The sequence below is a fragment of the Grammomys surdaster genome, unplaced genomic scaffold (assembly GCF_004785775.1).
Source record: "Grammomys surdaster isolate TR1022 unplaced genomic scaffold, NIH_TR_1.0 190, whole genome shotgun sequence".
Classification (NCBI taxonomy): domain Eukaryota; kingdom Metazoa; phylum Chordata; class Mammalia; order Rodentia; family Muridae; genus Grammomys; species Grammomys surdaster.
In genome coordinates, this window is record NW_021604635.1 from 4,256,993 (window position 1) to 4,279,882 (window position 22,890).

A 22,890-nucleotide genomic window follows, 5' to 3' on the forward strand; every position below is an offset into this window, starting at 1 on the left:
TACAACCCTCATTGTGGGAGGGAGCCTAGCAAGAAGGGGCTAACATAGTGCTAATATGGCTGGAATACAAAGAGCAAGGCAAGAAGAATATGGCGGCTCAAACCATGACTGAACAGAAAGGTAAGGCCACACTATGCAAGACCTTGTGGACAGGTGGTTGACACCACATTAAGACAAGGAACTTTGTCTGTACTCTAAGTTAACTGAAAGGTACTAAAGCATATAGGGTGATGTAATCAGGTTTGCATTTTGAAAAAAATCTGATTCCAGTGTAGAAATCAGATTAGAAGGAGCAGAGTAGGTTGGGACTAAACCAAGATTAGTAGGCTATTGTAGTAAATGCTATCAAAAATGCTAGGAGCGTGCACCGGATGGTGACAGATAATGAAAAGTAGATGGATTCAAAAGATAAACAGATTTGCCAAAAAAATTTATGTTCATAGATTTAAATCCCTGAAACTAGAACTAATGGGTCAAAAAGGAACAGTTCAATGCACCAGTTCCTTGGTGTATTGCAATACACTGCTAAGCTGCCCTGCAGAGAGAAGGTGCTCTCATTTGTCAATTACTTTGTAACTGTTCCTCTATTCAAAAATTTTAATTCTTAAAAAATTTTAAATTACTTGATCCATACTTCCTTCTTGAAGCCTTCCCTGGATTTCCCCGTTGAGGTGGCCATCACATCCTCCTTTTGAAGTTGTTACTATATCTTACACAAATTTCTGCATTAGCCTAATAATTTTATGTTCAATTTATGTTTACATATTTGTTGCTTCTTGTTTTCTGAGTTTCTGGAGGGTACTCCTACTTTAACAAAGGCACACAGAATAGGTTGATACACACATAGTAGCTTCTCCATACTCTTCTAGACATGAGAGGGTTCCTGTCTGTTCCTAATGTGCTGATTTGACTTTAGTCAAATATAATACATAAAACTAGTAAAGCTTTCTATTCAGGACTTCAAATATGGATTAAAGTGGCCAATTTTGTTTGTGATTAGCATTACCAGAAATCTCTAACAATTATAATTGAATAGGTCTTATACAATCTTAAAATTTTTTTTTAATGTTTAACTAAAAGAATGAACAAGATTCTCATTTTTTTATTATCTGAGTTAAGTGCTATAGTTTACAAAGTGATACTCATTTCAAAATATTTAATAATCTACTAATTATAATAGTTCAGTACAGCTAGGTTTATAAGACATAAGAATAAATCAACTAAATAAGCACCTGTAAGTCATGTAGAATTCCAGAATTATATAAAAAAGAACTCACCTGATTTCATGGTACTATCTACACCAATCTGCACAATCACTCACCAAATAGGAGGAAAATGTACAAGAAAGTAGTAGAGTTCCTTACAGTGATCTTGAAAGCACGCAGCTGCCTCTACAGTCTGTTAGGTCTACTTTGTTCAATGACTTAGAATTTCTGTCAACACCTTACTCTTCTTCTTACCCCTCCTCTGCATCTCTGCAGGGAATCTCTTTCAAAGGGTAATTGTTTAACCAGGTGCTGAGAAAACTGTGGAGGGTCTCAACTAAGCTCGGCAAGAAGGGAGCTACATCAAGCAAAGAGGCAAAAGTTGAGCTGTGGATTCTGGGTAGCATCCAGTTCCTCACCTGAGTCAGGTCCTCAGCAGGATTTTCTATGAAGTCAGTTTCCTGAGAAGTCACACCCAAGCAGATATAAACGAAAAAGACATTATCCCATACTTTATTCATATTGCCTTTTTTCCACAAATTACTAGAATGTTATTATAAATGTTTTCCTACAATGATAATGCTTGAGACACATCAAAAATGTTCAAATAATAATGCATCAAAGTAATGTTCAAGACTTTTAAAAATGAGTTTAGGGGTCTGGAGAGATGGCTCAATCTTCAAAGGATAGGCTCACAACAAAAAAGAGAGAGAGAGAGAGGGAGAGAGAAAGAGAGAGAGAGAGAGAGAGAGAGAGAGAGAGAGAGAGAACCTTTAGTGCCAATGAGAAGGTTTAGCTAGTAAAGGCACTTGCTGCCTGGCTTGATGACCTGGGTCCCAGGAACCCACAAGGTGGAAGGAGTCCCTCTGACCTCCAAACATGTGTACATGAGTAGTCATGTACACACACAGAGGGGGAGGGGAGAGAGAGCACGCATGGTGCTTGAGTACACATAAGTACTCACACCATGGCGTTTGAATACACACGTATACACACACACACAAATAGATGTAAAAAAAAAAATTAGTGAGTTTGAAAGAACCAAGAATTCTAAAAAGTAACTTCCTCACTCACATGAAAAAAATAAAGTGACTTGTATAAGGAATCACTATGTTCAGCTAGCAAATGATCAAGCCAATCAGTCAAAAATTCACATTCAAGTTTGAAAATGCTACTTAAAAAAATATTTTCAAATCTCACACACTCAAAATACAGGTGCTTAAATCCCAGACATTTATTTACATTACTCCAAATATATCCTTAAGACAGGACAACAATAGTTAACTGGACTGTTTCCTAAGGCAGAAATTACTTTTCCTGCAGTAGTAGTAATCCAATTGACTCAGAATTTATAATTCAAATAGCCATTTTGAGAGAAATTTTCTTCTGACGATATTTTTAGGACCTTTTGAATAGCAAACTCTGTTTTAAGAAAAAAAAAAATCTCTTCTCCAAATCAAAGAAGTAAAGACTTCCAAAGTTAACAGCTACAAGGTGAGGACTTGAAAGTGTTACAAGTGTTCATTAACATAGTTTACGCATCAGTAATGTATCTGAATTTTGTAATAGTAAGTTTGTTTTCATTAAAAAATCTAGCATTCAGATTTTTGTTTGGGTAGTTGGTTTGGTTTTTCAAACAGGGCTTCTCTGTTTTTCAAACAGGGCTCTCCAGAACTAGCTAAGTGGGCCAGACTGGCCTCGAACTCAAGAGATCCACCTGCCTTGGCCACCAGGGATTGTAGGGATTCAGCGCCACACCCAGCAAGCACTGGTTTTTAATAAAGTATCCTGGTCTCTCTATTACATTAATTATTTCCAAGTTTTAAATCTCTCCATGGCCTGGACTAGTTTTCTTTGGGAAGAGAATTTAAAGCAGAGAATTCTGCAGCGCAGTTTTGAGTCTGGATTCATATTAATTCTACTGAGGGTCTCTGACATTAAAAATGCTTGATTTATAAAAACTGGAGACTTAAGTGTATACCAAGGACTTCAATTTTTTCTCACGTTGCGAAAGCAAGATGTGTTTTGTACTATGTAAGGTACTGTTTTACTGTTCTCTCTCTGACCTCAGCTCTAAGGTATCTCACAAGCAGGTAAACTATCACCACATACTAACGAACCAATTACTGAGTCCTAAACTGACATTTACATTCATCTATATGTCATGCTTGAAACAGAAACTTTGGTTTTAACCTGTGATTTATACCTTTTAACCTGATAATCCTTAGCAACTTGATGTTTGCTTTTGCCTGTATCAAAAGTACTTATTTTTTTCTTCATTTATATTATACATTTCCAAGTACACCACAAAAAAATACAGAGGGTTTTCTCTTTTTAATTGGAGGCTGGCAACCTACTGTAAGATATTCAAGAAGAAAAGGAGAGATAAGTATTTCTTATGAAATAGTTCACATTCCAACATTCAGAAACACAAGCTTATACGCCAGTCTATTTGTAAAAGATACTTTCACAGAATCGTGCTGACAGCAAGTGAAATTCATGTATTTCCACAAACAAAGCTTTCCTACCTAATAGTTTTAAAATCACTCAGGGATACATATTTAGTGAGCATAGCAGGAAAACCTGTAACTCGAACACCATACAAACTGGACCACCACAACAATATCCTATTAGCATGTTGCTCTACAACTTGAAAAATCATCTTCACTACCATCCTCTGCAGCTGAAGAGAGAACAGGCAGTATACTGCCCTGAGATCCCAAATCAAAACAAAGACAGCACCACGGTATTTTAAAAAGGTAGAAAACCTATCCTCCAGAACATTATAATGCCTCTTCTTTTCCAGTCTTCCACGTCCCAAATGCTACACTTTCTACCAACTGTTACCAGCATTCGGATTCTCTATCTTCCAAGGTCCGCAGCATCAAACTCTATTAGAAAAAGGGGTCTTTTGCCCAGCCTTATTTATGGTATTGACATTGTTAACAAAGAGAATTCATATTAAAACGTGATAGCTTAGAACGAGTGTCTGTGTTTTGAAAAGTGGTGTCATCTTGGTAGTCCACAGAAGCTGACTGTAGTAATATAATAAAGACGAACGGCGACGAAGGCAAAGAGCATCAAGTGGGAAATCCTATCTAAAACCCCTTGGTTATACCATGGTAAGAACATCGTCCTCTGGAATACGGCTTTAACATTTCACGTTAACAGTTCAAATCATGTAAAAAGAAGCAAGACTGGAAAATAAAAACACAAAAACCTCGTATATTTGGCCTCTAACCTATTTATATTATAAATCCCAAAGAGCGTTCCAGAACATAGCTTGTCATTTCCCCCCACCATTTCTTCAAAATGGCTTTTTTTTTTTTTATCTATTTTTAAAATGCAACCCTGCAACCCAGCCTAGAGGCATCTTAAAACGTCTATGCTGCTGAGCTTGGCCGTGTTTCCTAACGAATCCACCCCCATTAGGTGTAAGATTTTATGTTTGGGCGACACAAACACGTAGTTCCTATCTCCATGGATGCACATTTCCTGAAAGCATTGCACCTGAGGATGCCGCTCTGTCCCTGCTCTGTCCCTGCCGAGGCATTAAACTCTAAGCAGTCACGACCTGCACTCACAGAAGAGCCACATGGTCACTTCAATGAGAAAGATTATCTGGCCCCGGGCGCCACTTTCTACAGCAACAGCATCTCCGGCAGGGGCAGAGGCGAGCGAGGGTGAACAGAGGCAACGGGGAGCGACGGGCAACACGCCTGACACTTCCCCTCTGCCCTCAAAGCCGTTTCTAGAACGGGGCACTGGGGACACGCAGCGAGGGAGCGGGGTCCCCACGGGTGACCGACCTCTGAGGACCCGCGAACTCGTCCTTGGGACGAGGCGCAGCCACCCGACCCACCGAGAGAGGGGCTCCAGCCCGCCCGCCCGCCGGCCGGCCGCTCGCAGCGCAGAGACCCGGCGCCCGCCGCCTCTCCGGCGCGGAGGGGGCGCAGCGCTCGCGCGAACCCACATTTTTTTTTTTTTGCGCCTCCTGTCACGCGCGGGAGAGAAGGCGAGCAAAGCCAAGAGGAGGGGAAGGCTCCGCAGCGACCCCGGAGAGGGCCGGCGGCGTGCGCGCGGGTGCGCGGCGGGGAGGGCAGCCCCAACGACCCGGCGCTCGCGCTCCCGCTCCCGCCCGCTCCCGCTTACCTGCCGGGGTCGCCCCGAAGACTCGCACCACCGGCACCTTCTTGACAGGGAGCTGGGTGAGCGGGGATTGGCAGATATCCAGCCCCGGCAGCGGGCTGGCCATGTAGTAGTCGGCAGTCACTATCCTCACAGAAAACATGTTCGCCGCCGCCGCCACCGCCTCCCCTCCACTCAGCGACCTGGCAGCAGCGGCGGCGGCGGCGGGCTCCGCAGAGGCGCCTCCTCCCCTTCCTCCTCGGTTCGGCTTCTCCCCCCCGCCCGCCTCCCCGCCCCTCGCGCGGACGCCGAGACGAGCGGCGGCGGCGGCGCGCGGAGGCTGCGGGGGCCGAGTGCTTGCCGCCGCCTCCTCAGACGCTGCCGGCGAGAGGCAGCGGGAGAGAAGCCCTCGCGCGTTCGTCGTGTCGGGTGGTGCCGCTGCTGCTGCCGCCACGGCCGCCGCCGCCGGGAATCACACGGGCTCCTCGGTCCCAGGCTGCAGCTCTTGTTGCCATGATGATGATGTCACGGACGCAACCACTGGGGGAGGGGAGGAGGGGTGTGTGCGCGCGCACGCGACAGCGAGCGAGGGAGCGAGCGGCGGCGGGCGGGGGAGGAGGCCGGCGGGCGCGCGCCCGGGAGTTGGAAGCGGGGGAACGGCTTGGGGCGGGGGGCGAGACGGTGTTCTCCCCGCCCCGAGCGCGCGGCGGCGGGGGAAGAGGCTGGCGGGAAGCCGGGCCGCGCGGCGCGCGCCGAGCGAGGAATCGATGATTCGGCCTGTGGGCAGGGTCACTGCGGCGGGGGCCCGGGGAGCGCCGATAGCATGGATGGGCTCAGAGGGGCGCAGGGTCTCGGCGGCTCCTCGAGTTCGCCACGCCGACCGCCATTTCACATCTTATGGAAGAGGCGGGGGCCGCCGCGGAGAGGAGATTTTTTTGTTTTGTTTTGTTTTGTTTCCACAAGGTAAGGGAAGCCGCCCGCGGGAGAAGGGAGGCGCGGCGTAGATCTCAGCCCCGGCCTCGCGGGAGGGTGGGAAGGAGGGAGGGCGGCGGGCCGGGCGGGGCGCTGGACGTGCCGGCCCTTCTCAGGTATCGCGGGCGGCGGAGCTGGAGCCCCGGGCCAGCGCGAGGGGCGGGGGCGCGCGGGCCTCGGCCTATAAAAGGGCCGCCCTGGCGCTCGCTCCCTCCTCCGCCCTCCCTTCTCCCCCACCCACTCCGTGCGAGCCTCGCGCCCCGCCTCGCCCTCCTCCTCCTCTTCTGCGGTGCTGCAGTGTCTGCGCCCGGCCACTTAGTGAGATCTATTCACGCGCGGCCCTGCCCAGCTTTGCCCAGGCTGGGCAGCTACACACAGCACAGGGATTTCCCACCGTCGGGGTTCCTCCCGCCCCCCTCGCCCTGCCCCTCTCGCACTAGGACGACCGCCGTGGGTTCCCCGCGGCCGCGCAGGCTGCACACCCCACACACACGCGGCACGAGCGAGTACACGGAAAGACTTGTTTGCCCCATCACCTGCCTCCCTCCACTCCTCTCGGGGTAGCCCTCCGAGCCCCGAGAGCCTTTCAGAGAGAAAATGTTGGCGAATGGGAAAGGCTCCTGAAAGTCGGAGTGTTTTCATTCACTGGTAGTGTAAGATTTTACTACGGGTTGACGCAGAAGAAAAAGGGGGTGGGGTAGGGCCAAAAATAAAATAAGAACCAACTTTATTTGGAGCCTGAACGAGGATAGAGTGGCGCAGTTAGGGATTGGGGGTACGGGGGTTTGGATGTTAAATTAGAACCTATAGGTTTTGTCTGGCTTGGTCCCTAATATTGGGCGTGACCTCGGACAAATTATTAGGTTTCTTTAGGCCTCGTTTTTCTCACGTGTAAAACGAGGGCCTCTCTTAAATACTAATCTTTGTGGGTCGTCGCTCCTCCCGCCCTGCCCCAACAAAAAAGATTAAAGTAATAGGAAGCAGAAACTACGGTTTCAGCTTTGAAATTTGCCACTGGAATTAGAACACTTGACAGTCATTATCCATCCAAAGTCGAGCTAATTCTGTCCCACTTACAGAATTACACAGGTGCGTTCTACTGCCTGTTAGATTGCCTTGTATTTGGAGTGGGGTGAGAGCTCCTTGTTTGCACTCATTGTGGGTTTTCACATAAAATCAGAAGGCTTAAAGGGACACATCTCAGAAAGCAGTGTTCTATAATAAATGTTAATATGAATTTATGCTTAGGGTGATTTGAGACGGATCAATACAGTAAATTAGCCTCAAAGGCATCACAATAAGTGGCAAGACTAGAATGTAACCTACTAACAGCTGTAGTACAGGGAAATATTTAAACGTGGATTTTAAGTATTAGAAGACTATAGAAGTGATTTTAAAATATGACTCCCTCATCTGCAGTGTATGAATGCACTTACCATGTGTTTTTTGGTACAAATAAATGTTTTATACAATCAGAATGTCAGATGGACAACATCAGTGATTTACATGATGTCCTATAGCACTTAGGATATTTTTTGTTAATTTTAATATTTTGTCACTTACTAAATCACATGTTGGGGGGATGGAGCATGGAAACCTGTATTCTTAGCAACCCCACCAGCCAGCCCTGTATACCTCAAGCACTATAAAATTGAGACTACTATATTATATTTGGATGAAGTCCATACATAATTTTTAAATTATATTGTTTCTATCTGATGGAAATTAAAGGTATCAAAGATTAGCTCTTTCTAGAACAAGAGTCTGTTTTTAAAATATATTTTTTAATTCATCTGTTTTTATTTTATGTGGATTGGTGTTCTCCATGCATGTCTATGAGGGTGGTGGACTCCCCCGAGCTTACAGACCATTGTGACCTGCCATGTGGGTGCTGGGAATTGAACCTGGGCCCTCTGGAAGAACAGACAGTGCTCTTAGTTTCTGAGCCATCTCTCCAGCTCCTAGAACAAGATTCTTCTTAACCATTGCCTCTTGAAACATTTACTATTTCAAAAGGCACTTAAGACCACTTTTCATATCCTTCTAAAACTCCAAGGAGGTAATGTTCACTCTTGAAACACATATGCATCATGAGATTAGGAATACTGTGTCCATCATATGTAATTTAAAGTTGATGATCAAATAAAAAAACTGATCACAGTCTCCTAACCACAATTTAATAGTTTTATAAATATATTCCTCCTGGAAAAAAAACTTAGCATTTTCAGTTATCAATTCAGTTTTAAATTTTAATGCAAGCTTGTCTGATAACTGTCAGTTTATTTTCTCATCTGTGAAATACATAGTAATTGTTTTACCTTTCTAGGCATGTAACATCAGACTCAAAATTTAATAATGTTGGTGAAAGTTCACATCCAAATGACTACTCATTTTAAAAAAGCCAAAATCACTTGGAATTAATTTGTTTGTGTACAAAATATAAAATGCAAGATGTGAACTTAAATACCATTTTTAAGTGGCTATCATTTGCTAAGCAATGGAAGATATGGTAACATGGTCTCCTTACAGAATTTATATTCCAGAATTATAAGAAATATATTTTAATAATAGCGATTAACATTTGTCAGTTATTCAAGCTCATAGACTGGCATTTATCATCTCACCCATTTACTCAAAGCCTTTCTACCCTTCCATACTAATCCTTTGAAACATCAGTTGAAAACTTTTGCTTTTAACAATTGATCTTCTGAAGCTATAGGCAAAGACCGTCTATTGGGGGGTGGGGAGTCGTATAAGGTGACTTAGTAAACAACAGCAACCCCATTCTATATTAATGGCTTTCCTCACTCTGGCCAGAACACTTGACAAGAAGAAAGATGAGGAGGAAAGAATTTATTTTGGTTTAAAGTTCTAAGGAATAAACTCCGTAAATGTGGGGAAGGCATGGTCATAGGAATGTGAGGTAGCTGCTGGTTTTGTCCGGTCAGGAAGCAAAGAGGGATGCTCTGTTTAGTTTCACCTTTTAATTTATGCAGGGACTTAAGCTATTCACAGTCAGTGTGGGTCTTCCCACATCAGTTAAACCATTCTAGAAATACCTTGTAGATATACCTTGTATTTCCATGGTGATTATAAATCTAACCAATTAACAATGAGGATTAACCATCATAACCTTCTAGCTTGCTCTTCTTATACTTTAGAAGCTGGCTTTTATAGTAATATAAATATAATAATAAAAACTGGTTTTCAGACTCCCTCGCAGCTAGGGTACTAACATGAGATTAGTGGTGTGATGGTAAATATTTAATTTCAGCCAAAAAGCTGGGCTCTAATATTTAGTATTCAAGTTTCCAAAGTTACTCCCAAGCCACCAGAATGACTTTACTTAAATAGGAATTAGTTGAAAAGGGTGCTAACAATCAGAAGCTGGCTTCAGCATGTTTAGTTTGTAGCAATCAAATACAAGGTGTGTTTCTGAAAGGGAGCAACATAACCATTCACCTATATTTGGAAAGATGAGCTTTTCTGGCAAACACCATGATGAGAGTATCTGATTCTTCTGGGAGGAGTGCTAACTTGTATTTCTCTTATCACAAATGATGACTGGTAGATAATATGTATGTATGTATGTATGTATGTATGTATGTATGTGTTTCCACAAGAATTACACTAATGTGAGATGTATGTTTTTCTAAGCATTGTTTTTCCTGGAAGTTGTTTCTAACTATATACTTTCTAAACCTGACTCTCTGGCTTTGAAAGATTTGTGTGATCTAAATTGTATCCATTAATCCCTTGCTAAAAAAAAAAAAAAAAGCCTAGCCCAGTCATGGCTAATTGCATTAATTTATGGGCCTCAGAGCAATATGAAAATGTAGGTCTGTAATTCAAGTACAGAGACAAAATGTCATTTCGTATACTAAATTATCATGTTGCCACTGCCTCCTCTTCTCCCTTCTTCCCCCTTTTCCCTCCACTGGCAAAGATGTTTTCTAGATTGGCTGATTTGTAGCCCAGACTGGCCTGGAACATATATGATCCTTCTGTCCCAGCTTTGTGAGTGCTAGGGTTACAGGCATGCAATGCCATCCTTGGTTTAATTTGGTTTTTAATGTCACTTTAAGAAAAAAATGAAAATTTAAATTCTTATGATGAATTATACCATTCATCATTATATTGCACAGAGCAGTTTAAAATGTAAATATAATAGTCTTTCACTAATATGTGGAATCACCAAAATTACCTGATTGGAATTTCACAGCTTCTGCATCCATATGTATTTGTGATGTCACAACAGTGTTAACTCAGCACAATGAAGTCAACTGTTTCTTATTTCCCTTCTTGTTATGCATATGTTCTAACAATATTCTCTACCTTCTGCTTACTGAGGAGTAAGGAAAGACTAAAAGAAACGAAGTCTAGATTGGTCTTTACATGTTATTTTCAGGAAAGTGATTGGTCTCAGGAAAGAAGCATGAGTGAGAAGGAGCATAATAGGATCATAAGAGGATTCTAAGGTCACTTTCTTGTATGTTACCACTTTCTTTATGCACATGCAGCAAATTTAATTCAAATGAAGATCATAGCATCTTAGAATTTTCAGTACCTCAACTAAGTCAGTCATAGATACAACATGCTTGTCACTTGGGCTCTTGATTTTGTCTTGTCCTCAGGAGGCATCATGCAGACAGTATACAAAATAGGTGGCAAGTAGGAAAAAACATATATAGTCTTTGCCTTTATGTACGTTCTGTTGTGTCACTGGGCTTAACTTAGTAATTGTCTTAGAGTTTTACTGCTGTGAACAGACACCATGACCAAAGTAACTCTTATAAGGACATTTAATTGGGGCTGGCTTAGAGATTCAGAGGTTCAGTCCATTATCGCCAAGGCAGGAACATGGCAACATCTGGGCAGGCATGGTGCAGGAGGAGCTGGGAATTCTACATCTCCATCTGAAGGCTGCTAGCAGAATATTGACTTCCAAGCAGCTAGAATGAAGGTCTTGAAGCCCATATCCACAGTAACACACCTATTCCAACAAGGACACACATACTCCCTGGGCCTAGCATATACAAACCATCACATTCCACTCCCTGGCCCCCACAGACTTGTTCAAACACATGAGTCTATGAGAGCCATACATAAACATAGCACAATAAAAAATACAATTAGATCAACCTCAAAAGTCCCCATAGTCTACAGCAGTCTCAACAGTGTTAAAGGTCCAAAGTTCAAAGTCTCTTCTGAGATTCATTCAATAATTTAACTGTGATCCCCAAAGCAAGACAGGAAACCAGCTGGGCAAACTCTAAACTCTGCATCGCCATGTCTGATGTCAAAGCGGTCTGCAGATCTCCAGCTCCTTTTTCATCTTTGGTGACTGCAAGAAACTTCTTTTCCTGGGCTGGTTTCACTCCCTGTTAGCAGCTTTCCTCAGCAGGTATCTCAGGGCTCTGGCATCTGGAATATCTTGGGGCCTCCAAGACAACTTTAAGATTACAGCTTCTTGTTCGAATGTCTGCGGTCCTCCAAAGGGCTGCCATCACTTCTCCAGCTCTGTCCTCTGTAGCACTTTAAACACAGATTGATCCTCTCCACAGTTGCTGCTGTTCTTGGTGGTCATCCCATGGTACTGGCATCTCTAATACCCTGGGGACTTCTGCTGCAATTAAGCTTCACCAATAGCCTCTCATAGGCTCCTCATGGTGCCAAGCTTCAAATCCTTTACATGGCCCCTTCAGTCCTGGGCCATCAACTGTAACTGAGGCTGCACCTTCATCAGTGACCTTCCATGGCCTCTCACAGTGCTAAGCCTCAGCTGCTCTCCATGATCCCTTCATGCCTTCAAACCCAGTACCACCTGAGTGACTCTTACACATTACCAAGTCCAGCTGCAGCATGATGTACAATCTTGGCTATCTCTGGAACACAGCTTTTTTGTGCTCTCAGAAAAACACTTCCCAGAAGATTTTACCTCAGTGATGCTGGTCTCTTCTTAATCACCACTAATTTCTTAGCTCCAACTAACCAGCATTAATTGTCCCAGTAGTCCCATCTATTCTGGACTCTAAAGCCAGAGGCACGTGACCAGAGCTGCTGAGTTCTGCTGCTTGCTGGAGCTGGGACATGGCCCCTTTGTTCTATTACATTATCACCAGCTTTCTGTTTTCCAGCTCCTTCACTGCCTAAGCTTGGCTGTCCTGGAACTTGCTCTGTAGACTGACTTTGAACTCAGAGATCTGTATGCCTTTCTCCTGAGCACTGGGATTAATTAAAGGTGTGGTCCACCAAGCCTGGATTTTAAGGTTTTTTTTTTTTTAACCTAGAACTTGCTCTGTTCTAGACTGGCTTTGAACTCGGAGATTTGCTTGTCTTTGCCTCCTGGGATTAAAGGCTTGTACTACCTTGCCTGGACGTAAATTTAGCTGGGTGGGATCTTACTCAATTTAATATCCTTGAAGACAGTATTCAGTTCCATTTCACTTCCTGGTGCCCCATTAAAATTCAAACTGTATATTTTATATTTTTCTTTTCTCAGCTTGCTATGCTTCTTTAAAATGCTCTTCATGAGAGTTAGCCAGAGAACAAAGTCTATGATGGGTGTTTCTGAAACTTCCCTTGTCAATGCAATTAATCTGAGTCTCTTCACCTTAGCCTCAGGCTGACTCCTCAGACAAGGGCAAAAAGTAGCCACATTCTTCACCAAATACCACAAAAAAAAACAGTCTCTAGGGCACATATTGAAATTTTTCACCAAAACCCTCTTGTGCCAAGTCTGTACAATTCAAATCACTCTCAGTAACAAAAGTGTCCATATTCCTAGTAAGACAGCCCATTAAGCCCCATTTAAAGCATTCCGCTGCTTTCCAAATCCAAAGTCCCCAAATCCACATTCTTCCAAGCCATAGCTCGATCAGGCCTATCACAGCAATACCCTAGTACCTGTAAACCAAGCCAAGGGATTTCTGCATTTTCTGTGAAACTGTCATTGTACAGGACATTTACCATCCTCATCCCCTGGGCATTACATGCTGTTATAACAACTAGAGATGCCCCATGTATTTCTAAAGCCAGCAAAAACTTGTTATTCTTGACCAATTCCTAGAGTGTTCTTCACTGTCTATAGCTATGAACCATGGTGTGTGTGTGTGTGTGTGTGTGTGTGTGTGTGTGTGTGTGTGTATGTATCTCATATAGGGAGGAACCTACAAAGTTGAGTTTAAAAGTTTTCAAATTTCATAGGAGAACAGAATCAAGGGTTTTCTCCCAATTGTCAGAAAAAAATATCATTTACATTGATTATAAAACAAATTTGAGGGATAAAATTGCTAAGGTAATTACTTGGGCTTTTGTGTATGTGATGCTATGAAATCTCTTCAGCCTAGTTTCTTGGCATATAGCTATATAATCCCTGAGATCTTCAAAGTCATGTGTCTTTTTGTATACTAGCAATTGACTTGATGTACCTTCTGGGTGGGGCTCATCATCAGAAAAATCAAAGCAAGATGAGAGATTGAGACGTTCAGCCCCATCCTCCAGCCTCTGGGGGCTTATGAATAGCCGAAGGTGAATTGAGCACCAATTTTGTCAAGTATGCTGTATAACAAAACCTCCATAAAAACCCCAAAGGATAAGATTCAGAAAACTTCAGAGCTGTTACTGGGTAGTAGTATGCTAGAAGTACATGGAGGCTCTATACCCTTTCATCAGTCTTCTCACCAATTTCCTCTTCATATTCTTTATAATAAACTGAAGCAAGTTAAGTGTCTCTGAGTTCTTTAAACCATCCCTGAAAATCACGGAACCTAAGGAGTTATGGAAACCTGGAAGTATTGCCACTCATAAGCACAGATTAAACAACCTGGAATCTGCTGTAAGCATCCGAAGTCCACTGATGATTGAGTATTCACCTCTCAGATTCCATGCTATTCCGTATGTTAGTGTGAGAACTGAACTAAACCAGAGGCATTCAGCTAGCATCTCCATAGTATAGTATGGCTTGCTAAGTGAGTAGGGAGAAACCCTCACACTTGTGGTATCAGAAGTGTGACAACAGGAAAGACTGAATTTGAGTTTGTTATTTCTGTTCAGTGTCAAATACAAATAAACTACAGTAAATTATAGTTGACTTCAGATAGCAGTTTTTTGATAAGATTTTTTTTAAGCTGATAAGATAGCTCAGTGGTTAAGAGCATTTACTGCTCTTGAAGTTCTGCTTAGAGTTCATTTCCTAAGACTCTTGCTACAATCACCTGTACGTTCACCTGCAGGAGATCTGATGCCCTCTCCTGGACTCCATGGACATGTACACTCATGTATATATATGCACATAATTAAAAATACAGTCTTCTAAAAATAATGAAATCATTTGTTAGGCTCCAAAATGGGTTTTTATTTCTCCCCTTTTAAGCCAAATCATAGATGAATCTTCTAAAGTTCTTACCTGTTATCTTTTAAACTAATTATTGGGGAGTGGTATGCTGGAAGTCTAAATTGGGCATGCGGGGGAAGCTAATTTTTCCTCTCTCTTACTTCTGTTAGCAGTAAGGGGACCTCTTAAGGAAAACCTACTCATCCTATAAGAGATAAGTTTTGAGAAGCCAAAACTAAAAAGCTTTCACAGTATATTACAACTGAGGTCTGAGCTCTCTAGGACCCCCATTTAAATTACATATTCAGAATTTATAAGTGGAACTTGGGGCAAGGGCGTTGAATGAGAATAACCCCCACTGGCCCATACATTTGAATATTTGGTCCTCAGTTGGTAGAACTGTTTGGGAAGAATCAGGAAGTGTGGCTTTATGAAGATGGTGTCATACTGGGGGTAGACACTGAGGTTTTAAAAGCTAAAACCATTCCCACCCAGTTAGTGTGCTTCCCCCTGCCCCTATGCACTTATGGTTCAGATTAAGGTCTTAGCTGCTGTTCCAACGCCATCTCTGACAAAATGCTGCCATGCTCCCTGCCATGATGGTCATGGACTTACCCTGAAACTATAAACCTTTGCTAAATACTTTTTGTAAGTTGCCTTGGTCACGGTATCTTCGTAGTGATAGAAAAGTAATCCATACACTTCCCCTTTATCTTACACTGTTATCCTTTCGTCATCTGTCAAAACACTGAGCATCTCTCTTGCCTACAATGTGTTCCTATCTCTTTTACACATCTCATTCCTGTACCCCCTCAGTTCTACCAACTGAGGACCAAATATTCAAATGTATGGGCCAGTGGGGGTTATTCTCCTTCAAATCACCACATGATTCCCTGGGTCCCATAGACTTAGAGGCATATCAAGAAGTCCCCATAGTCTTTCAGTCCCAATACTTATAAAGTCCAAAGTTTTTTCTAAGATTCAAGGTAATCTTTTAACTTTCTATAAAAGCAAATTACATACTTCCAACATAAAATGATACATCATATACGTTAACATTCTAAAACAGAGCATAATGAAATAATGGTTCAAAACAAGGCAACACCCAGCAGTGCTAACTTCAAATCCTGACGTTCTCTGTTTGATATCTAAGGGGTTAGATCCTTCCATCCTTCCAGATTTGCTAACTGCAACACACGTCTCCCTCAGCTGGTTCCACCCCTTGTCTGGAGCATTCTTTGATAAATATATCATAGCTCCATATCCAACAAAATCCAGACTTAAGCTTCACACAGTGGCTTCTTCGAGCCCGTAAGCAGGGACATCCCTGCCACACATCTGGTCTCAATGACTTTCCATAACCTCAGAGAAAGTTCTAGAACCCTTTTACTCTTGTAATTTTCATGGCTATAAAGCCAGAGCCATCTGACAAATGCTACCAAGTTCTGCTGGGGATGGAACCTGGCTACCTCCTTAAATTTCTTATGCATGAACTTTGATTTGTTGATGCTTTTCTTTGTTGCATAAACTTTCCTTTTTGCAAGTTGCTGGATTAGTTGATTGGGATCTTGCCTTGAGGACACCATGCCCCTTATTCCATTTTACATCATGTCTATCTTTGAATTTTTCATCTTTTTGAGCACAAGATTTGCTCCAATATTAAATTTCCTGCTGTTCTATATCTCCATAAGTTGTACACTTTGTATTTCCTTTTTTTCTGCTTGCTGTGTTTCTTTGTAGACCTGCAAGAGAGTGAGCTCTCATAGCCAGATGACATAGTCAATATTAGATTGTCTTGAAATATCCTCTGCCAATGAAATTACTCAATTATTCAACTTAGCCTCAGGAAGATTCTTAGGATAAATGCAAAAAGGAGCCATATTTTTAACCAAAATAAAAGAATGGTCTCCAATCCATTGGCCAGCATTGGTTTCCTCTGAAACCTCTTGAGCTGAGCATCCATAGTTTACATTGCTGTAAGCACTGTCTTCCAATTTTCTACTAGCATGGCCCATTAAGTCCCACTTAGAGCATTCAACTGCTTTTCTGGTCCAAAGTGCCAAATCCTTCACATTCCTCCCCCCCACAAAAAAAAACCCTAATACCAACTTCAGTTATTTACTTTTCTATTACTAAGAAGAGACACTATGACCAAGACAACTTATAAAAGAAAGCACTTAATGGGGTTTTACAGTTCTGAGCATAGCAGCTGACAGGTATGGTGCTGGAGCCATAGCTAAAAATTTACATCTAATCAGAGAGAGAGGGAAGAGGGAGCTAGGGAGGGAAGGTGGAGGGAGGGAGGGACACACACACACACACACACACACACACACACACACCGGTGGGGTGGGGAGGGGAGAAAGGGGAGAACAAATGCTAACATGAAACCCCAGTGACATACCTCCACCAACAAAGCCACACCTAATTTTTCCCAAACAGATTTACCAAATGGGTCCAAGCATTCAATATATGAGCCTTTGCAGGCCATTCTTATTCAAACCACCACAGGAGGTGTTTTGAGTTGTTTATGGTATTTGTGTTGTTTTGGAGGGTATGGGAGGGTTGAGATAGGATCTCTCTGTAGCCCTGGCAAGCCTAGAGCTTGTTGTGTAGGTCAGAGTAGCCATCAACTCTTAGACATCTAGCTACCTCAGCCTCCCAAGTGCTTGGATTAGCAGCATGTGCTACCATACCCACTGGAATTTTAATAACATGTCTGAAAAAAACCTATTTCATAGCCTGGTTTCTTCAGCAGTCTGGAAAGGGATACTAGTGAAGGAGCTCGGCGATCTTCAGTCCCTAGCTCAGATAAACCTGACCTCCACTCCCTTCCCGCAGGAGAACCTGACCTGGTTGGCGGCATTTTTCCTCCTAAAATTTTTTAAAGAGTAGGAATAAAGTTATTTCGACACCAATAAAAACATTACAAAGTTGGCACAAGAACAGTTTGTGTTCAAAAACACCACTTCAACCATTTTCACTTATACTAAACATGCATTTTATTACTTAGTTCCAGTCTTTTTGAGTTACTACTTTACCTTTTTATCAATGCTCAGGTATCCTTAAAGTCCTTTGGTAGATGCTCTGGGTGAGTCTAAAAAGGAAAGGAAAGCATAGCCCAGGACTCAAGCATTGTGGTGGTGTTGATGCATGTGTTGTGTCTTGACACTGAGAATTATATTTGATACTTTTTACTTTGCACAGTAATAAACATTTGGTTGGTGATTCAGAAATCCTTTTTTCTCACTAGCCTCCGCATTGCACCATTTGAGTAAGCAGTGCCCAATCTGGCCACTTCTGTATGACTTGGACAAAGCATGCAGCTGTCTGATGTAATGGGGAGGTATTAAAAAAGAGGCATCTGGCTGGCTCCCAGCTCAGCCGCCATGTTTCCACACTAAGATCAACACCAGCTGGTGGTCTCAGTGGTGCCAGCCCAGAGCCTCCCCCACCCCAGATGTTGGTGTGGTTGCTGCCTCTGCCCATCAACTCTGAGGCCTCAACAGCTCTGGGCCTGGCCCCTGGGCCAGCTCTGCTGCCTCCATGGCGCTAGCCTTAGCTCCGTGCAATAACCGCCATCCTTGAGCGGTTAGATTATCACAATACCCAGTAACCCAATAAATCAAAATTCTTAATGCTTATAGTTAACCAGTCAGATTTATATATCAATAAAATCTCAATTCACAAGCCGCCCACACAATTTAGAAAGGCTATCCCATTTATCCTAACTTTTTGATATATATGCTTAACTACTTGAGGCTACTAAAGCCACATGGGTTCGTGTCTGCTTCCATCTTCCTTTTTCCTTTCTCCCCTGCATCCCTCTCTCCCCCACTCTTAGCTCTGCCTCCCTTTTCCCTGTCCAATCACAGGCCTCCTGCTGCACTAGTATTTAAAATAGATTGGTCAGGGATATTCCTGCCACAGTCTGAACCAGTCAGAATTCTCTAAAGCCATCAGGAACAGCAGTGTCCAGCTTGTTGAAGGTAAAGACCAGCCTGCCAGGAAATAGTGTGCTTCTTTGTTCTTTGAAGTTTATAAAGAACTTTTTTTTTTATTTTTTTTTAAAGAAATTATTTATTTATTTTATGTATATGAGAACAACATTACTCTCTCAGACACACCAGAAGAGGACATCAGACCCCATTGCAGATGGTTGTGAGCCACCATGTGGTTGCTGGGAATTGAACTCAGGACCTCTGGTAGAGCAGTCTGTGCTCTTAACCACTGAGCCATCTCTCCAGCCCTATAAAGAACTTTTGTATGTCTTTATTTTCACACTTACGGGGGGGGGGGGAGGCGGATGCAAAAGAAAAGAAAAAGTAGTTGATAGCTATCCTGTATTCTCAACAGGTACTTTCAAGTCAGAATGATAACAATTGAGTTATAATTTACTTTCCTAAACTTAGGAGAGCAGGAGCTCATATTTTGCTTGTTACCAGAATTAGCAAAAGACTTCATTCTTCATTCAAATTAGCCAAGAAAACCTAGCCTCAGAATAAAACCATGAACCAGTGGTTGGTTCTTCATGAGTCTGAACAATTAGCTTATGAATGAAGATGAACGTTACTTATTCTTGCTAAGCTGCTGCTTGGGTTTGCATTTCTCTGTGTGGTTTACACTAACAGTTCATAGCACAAGAAGGACTCCTCAAAGTATTTGCTCACCTAAATTAAGTATATCCAATATCTTTCAAGACTTAATTTATTGAAGGTTTTAAAATGTAGCCTGCAGATTTTCTTCACCTGTTCTTCCTGCACTCATCCTAAATGAACTCAGTATCCATGTAGTTAGCATATGTACTACTGTTGAGTAGGAAAGGTTATGTCTTGTAATATTTCAAGCCTAATATTCCAAAATATAGTGTTATAAATTCTCCCTTATATACTCCAGATTAGCAGTTCTGTAACCTGCCTGTCTCCATGGATTCTTGTTTTCTTCCAGCCACTCACTGTTTTTCCATACCTTTCTTCATGCCATTTATCCAGTCAGAAAGTTCATACATGCAGGCCTTCCATTCTCTAGCAGTCTTGATCTTAGCCTTCTCAGTCAGTTTGCTTCCCTACGCGTCATCTCCAGTGCTTTCCCCTCAGAGTCAGTCTGCCTTCCTTTTCTGATCGGGCTGCCTTGGGACCTGCAGTCTGTAGACTTTGATCTCCCTCACAGCCTTCTGCAGCCTTCACTTCCTTTCTTCTCAAGCTGCCTTAAGTCTCTACTCTCGCCAGAAGCCAGACTCTCTTTCCCTGCCCTGCAACGTGTGTAAGTAACCACCAAATTTAACCTGGTGCCTGTACTCAGATTGTTTGCTGAACCTAGATGAAAAAAGACTGCAGTGTAACTTAGCGTTTTAGCACAGCACAATTAAGATCACAGACTTCAGTTAAATCCCTCTTTATCCATGCTGATGAGAAGGGAGCGCTGTACTTTCTAGTATATTAGGCTCATGCTTTAAATGCCAGTAAATTCTCCTTTGTCTATCTAAAGTAGTTAGGAGCACATTTCAGGTGTTACCTACCCTCTGACTCTGGTATAGCTTCTGTGCTTTCTTCTTTTACCTTATGGTTGGGGAAGTCTAGTCCATCTGATAGGGTAAGTTTCTAATATTTTGGAAACTAATATTTGATCAGTTGAAAAGAACACATCTTAGATATTCTGGGATGAAATTATAACTAAAGAGAAATCATTCCTAAGGATAGTGACTAGCTAAAGAGGATTTTATTAACCCAAGTAGTCTAGACTCAGGCCCACTGACACATTTCCTCCTTCCCCTTCCCACTTTAACATGGCATAGAAACAGTGCTCGTTTAGTGAGCACCAGTGATGTCCTTATTTATAACGACAGATAATCAATTACATTATCTAAATTATAGAAGAGCACAGTAGCTGAGAATTGAGGCTCTGCGACCCAGCTTCTCTTTCCTGCTCTGTAACTTCAGCTGTTCCTTTCTGTGTTGTATGTGTCTCATTTGTATAACATAAGCATGGCAGTACTTACCGTACAGTGTTGTGGCAGTCCAATTATGTATACTAAATGAATTAACCGTAGGCTGGTAAGCACGCACTGATAGACACTGCTAGTCTCAATTTAGACACGTCTCTATTTCCTAAAAATAGTCTTATTCACTAATATGAAAAAAGTTTCAAAAGCCGGGAACTATTGAGATTTCAGTGATAATGTGTAAAAAGTAACACTTAGAATTGTAAACGATTGAAGAAATTATTTAGCTCATTGGTTCTTAATCAGTAACATGAATCAGAATTGTTTACAGGGTATTATAAAGATACAGGTTCCTGAGCTCTCCCTTTTCACATCCACTAAGTCAGAATGGCCGTGGGCAAGTCTCTCATAGCCTTCCAGTCAAGAACCAATGGAGTGGTTTAAGATTTTAGATTGTGGATGAGAATATTGAGACTCGGAGCAAATGCTCGCAGAGTACTCCGTAGGATAAGATTCATTCAAGCATCCAAGTCACTTACCTCCACTTTGCATAACCTTCCTCTTGTATGTGCTTGCCTCATACACTGAGAGAATCTAATAGAGAAATGTGTCTCTCTTCAGACAGAACCAGAAAGAAGAAGAAGCACATTTATTTATTTATTTATTTATTTATTTATTTATTTATTTATTTATTTATTTTTATGGTATAGCATAGAGTTTATTCAGGGCATGACGAGGAGAGTTAAGAGGGTAGTAGAGGCAGAGGGGGGGGGGAGGAGTCGAGGAGTCGAGGCCGGCCAGGAACACGTGGGGTGGGGGGAGGTCTGAGAGGACAGAGCAGGAGCAAGAAGGCAAGAGGACCTTTATTTTCATTTATGTATGTGTGTATGTGACTGTGTAGTAAAGTGTATGGGTGAGAGTCTGTGCAGTGAGGGGTGTGGGGGTGTGGGGGTGTGGGTGTGGGTGTATGTGTTGATGATGTCAGGATGTATTCCTCACTTTCCACCTTATTTTTTTTCAGACAGGGTCTATCAGTGAACCTAGAACTTGCTGCTTTGACTAGCCTGACTGGTCAACAGGCTCCTAGGATCCACCTGTCTTGGTTCACCTAACCCCAGGGCTAGGGTTACAAATGTTATCAGCCATACCTGGCCTTTGTCTTTTGTGGGTGCTACGGATAAAAACTCGGGTCTGCAGGCTTGTGCAGTCACTTCCACTGAGCCATCTTCACAGCCCCAGTAAGTACTTGTGATGGTTTGTATAAGCTCAGCCCAGGGAGTGGCACTGTTAAAAGGTATGGCCCTATTGGAGTAGGTGTGTCACCATGGGTGTGAGCTATAAGACCCTCATATTAGCTGCCTGGAAGCCAGCCTTCTGCTAGCAGCCTTCAGATGAAGATGTAGAACTCCCAGCTCCTCCTGCACCATGCCTGCCTGCATGCTCCCATGCTCCCACCTTGATGATAATGGACTAAACCTCTGAACTGTAAGCCAGCCCCGATTACATGCTGTTCTTATAAGAGCTGCCTTGGTCATGGTGTCTGTTCACAGCAGTAAAACACTAACTAAGACAGTACTTTTAATGGGCATTTTATCAGGCTTTAAAAAATAACATTTTCTATGTAATTCATGCTTGGAACTATTGTACATTTTAAAAATAAGATTTAGAGTAAACTTTGTTGTATTTTTCATGTGTGCATCAGCCTTGACCTCAGTACTACCCACCAGTTAGTGCAAGAAGCACTGTGTGGCCGAGAGGCGCTCAGTTCATCCTCAGATTGAGAGGCTAACAAGTGCTCCACGGCGGATGGCAGTTATGCGGAGGGAGGGAGGGTTAGAGCTTTCTGAAGTAAATATGTAGTGCTTGTCACTAAGTGGACACCTTTACTTACAACTTTAAGGGATTTGTTTGCTTTTTTTTAAGTATAAACTTTGTAAACTATTTTAGAATTTTCCAAAATAGTTGCTGGAAAAAATTAATAGCTGTGCAACTTTAATGATTGGTAGATTTAAAGACTAAAAACTATGTTGAAGAGGCAGACTAAAAACTATGGTAAGTAAGAGGAGACAAACTAGGGCTTTCTATTTTATAGAGCACTGATACTATCTTTAAAAATTTCTGTTCTTAATCTTAAGTATTGGTTACCTTTTTGCTGCTGTAATAAAGGATTATGATTGAAAGAAACTTGGGGAAGGGGAGGTGTTTGGCTTATAGGTCAAGAGATGTGAGTCTGCCCTTCCCAGTGCACTAGTCCTCAGTGGCACTAGCCCACCTACTTGATTATCAGGGCCTGCACAGAACGAAAAGGA

General features: G+C 42.5%; 1 protein-coding gene across 1 annotated transcript in view; it reads right to left on the reverse strand.

Annotated features, from left to right (window-relative positions):
* Positions 1-5,496, reverse strand: part of Rev3l (REV3 like, DNA directed polymerase zeta catalytic subunit) — a 148,728-nt gene extending 143,232 nt beyond the window's left edge. The window contains exon 1 of the mRNA XM_028768990.1: positions 5,358-5,496. Within this exon, the coding sequence (XP_028624823.1) occupies positions 5,358-5,496 (139 nt within the window). The remainder of the gene's footprint in view (positions 1-5,357) is intronic.
* Positions 5,497-22,890: the final 17,394 nt, after the last annotated feature.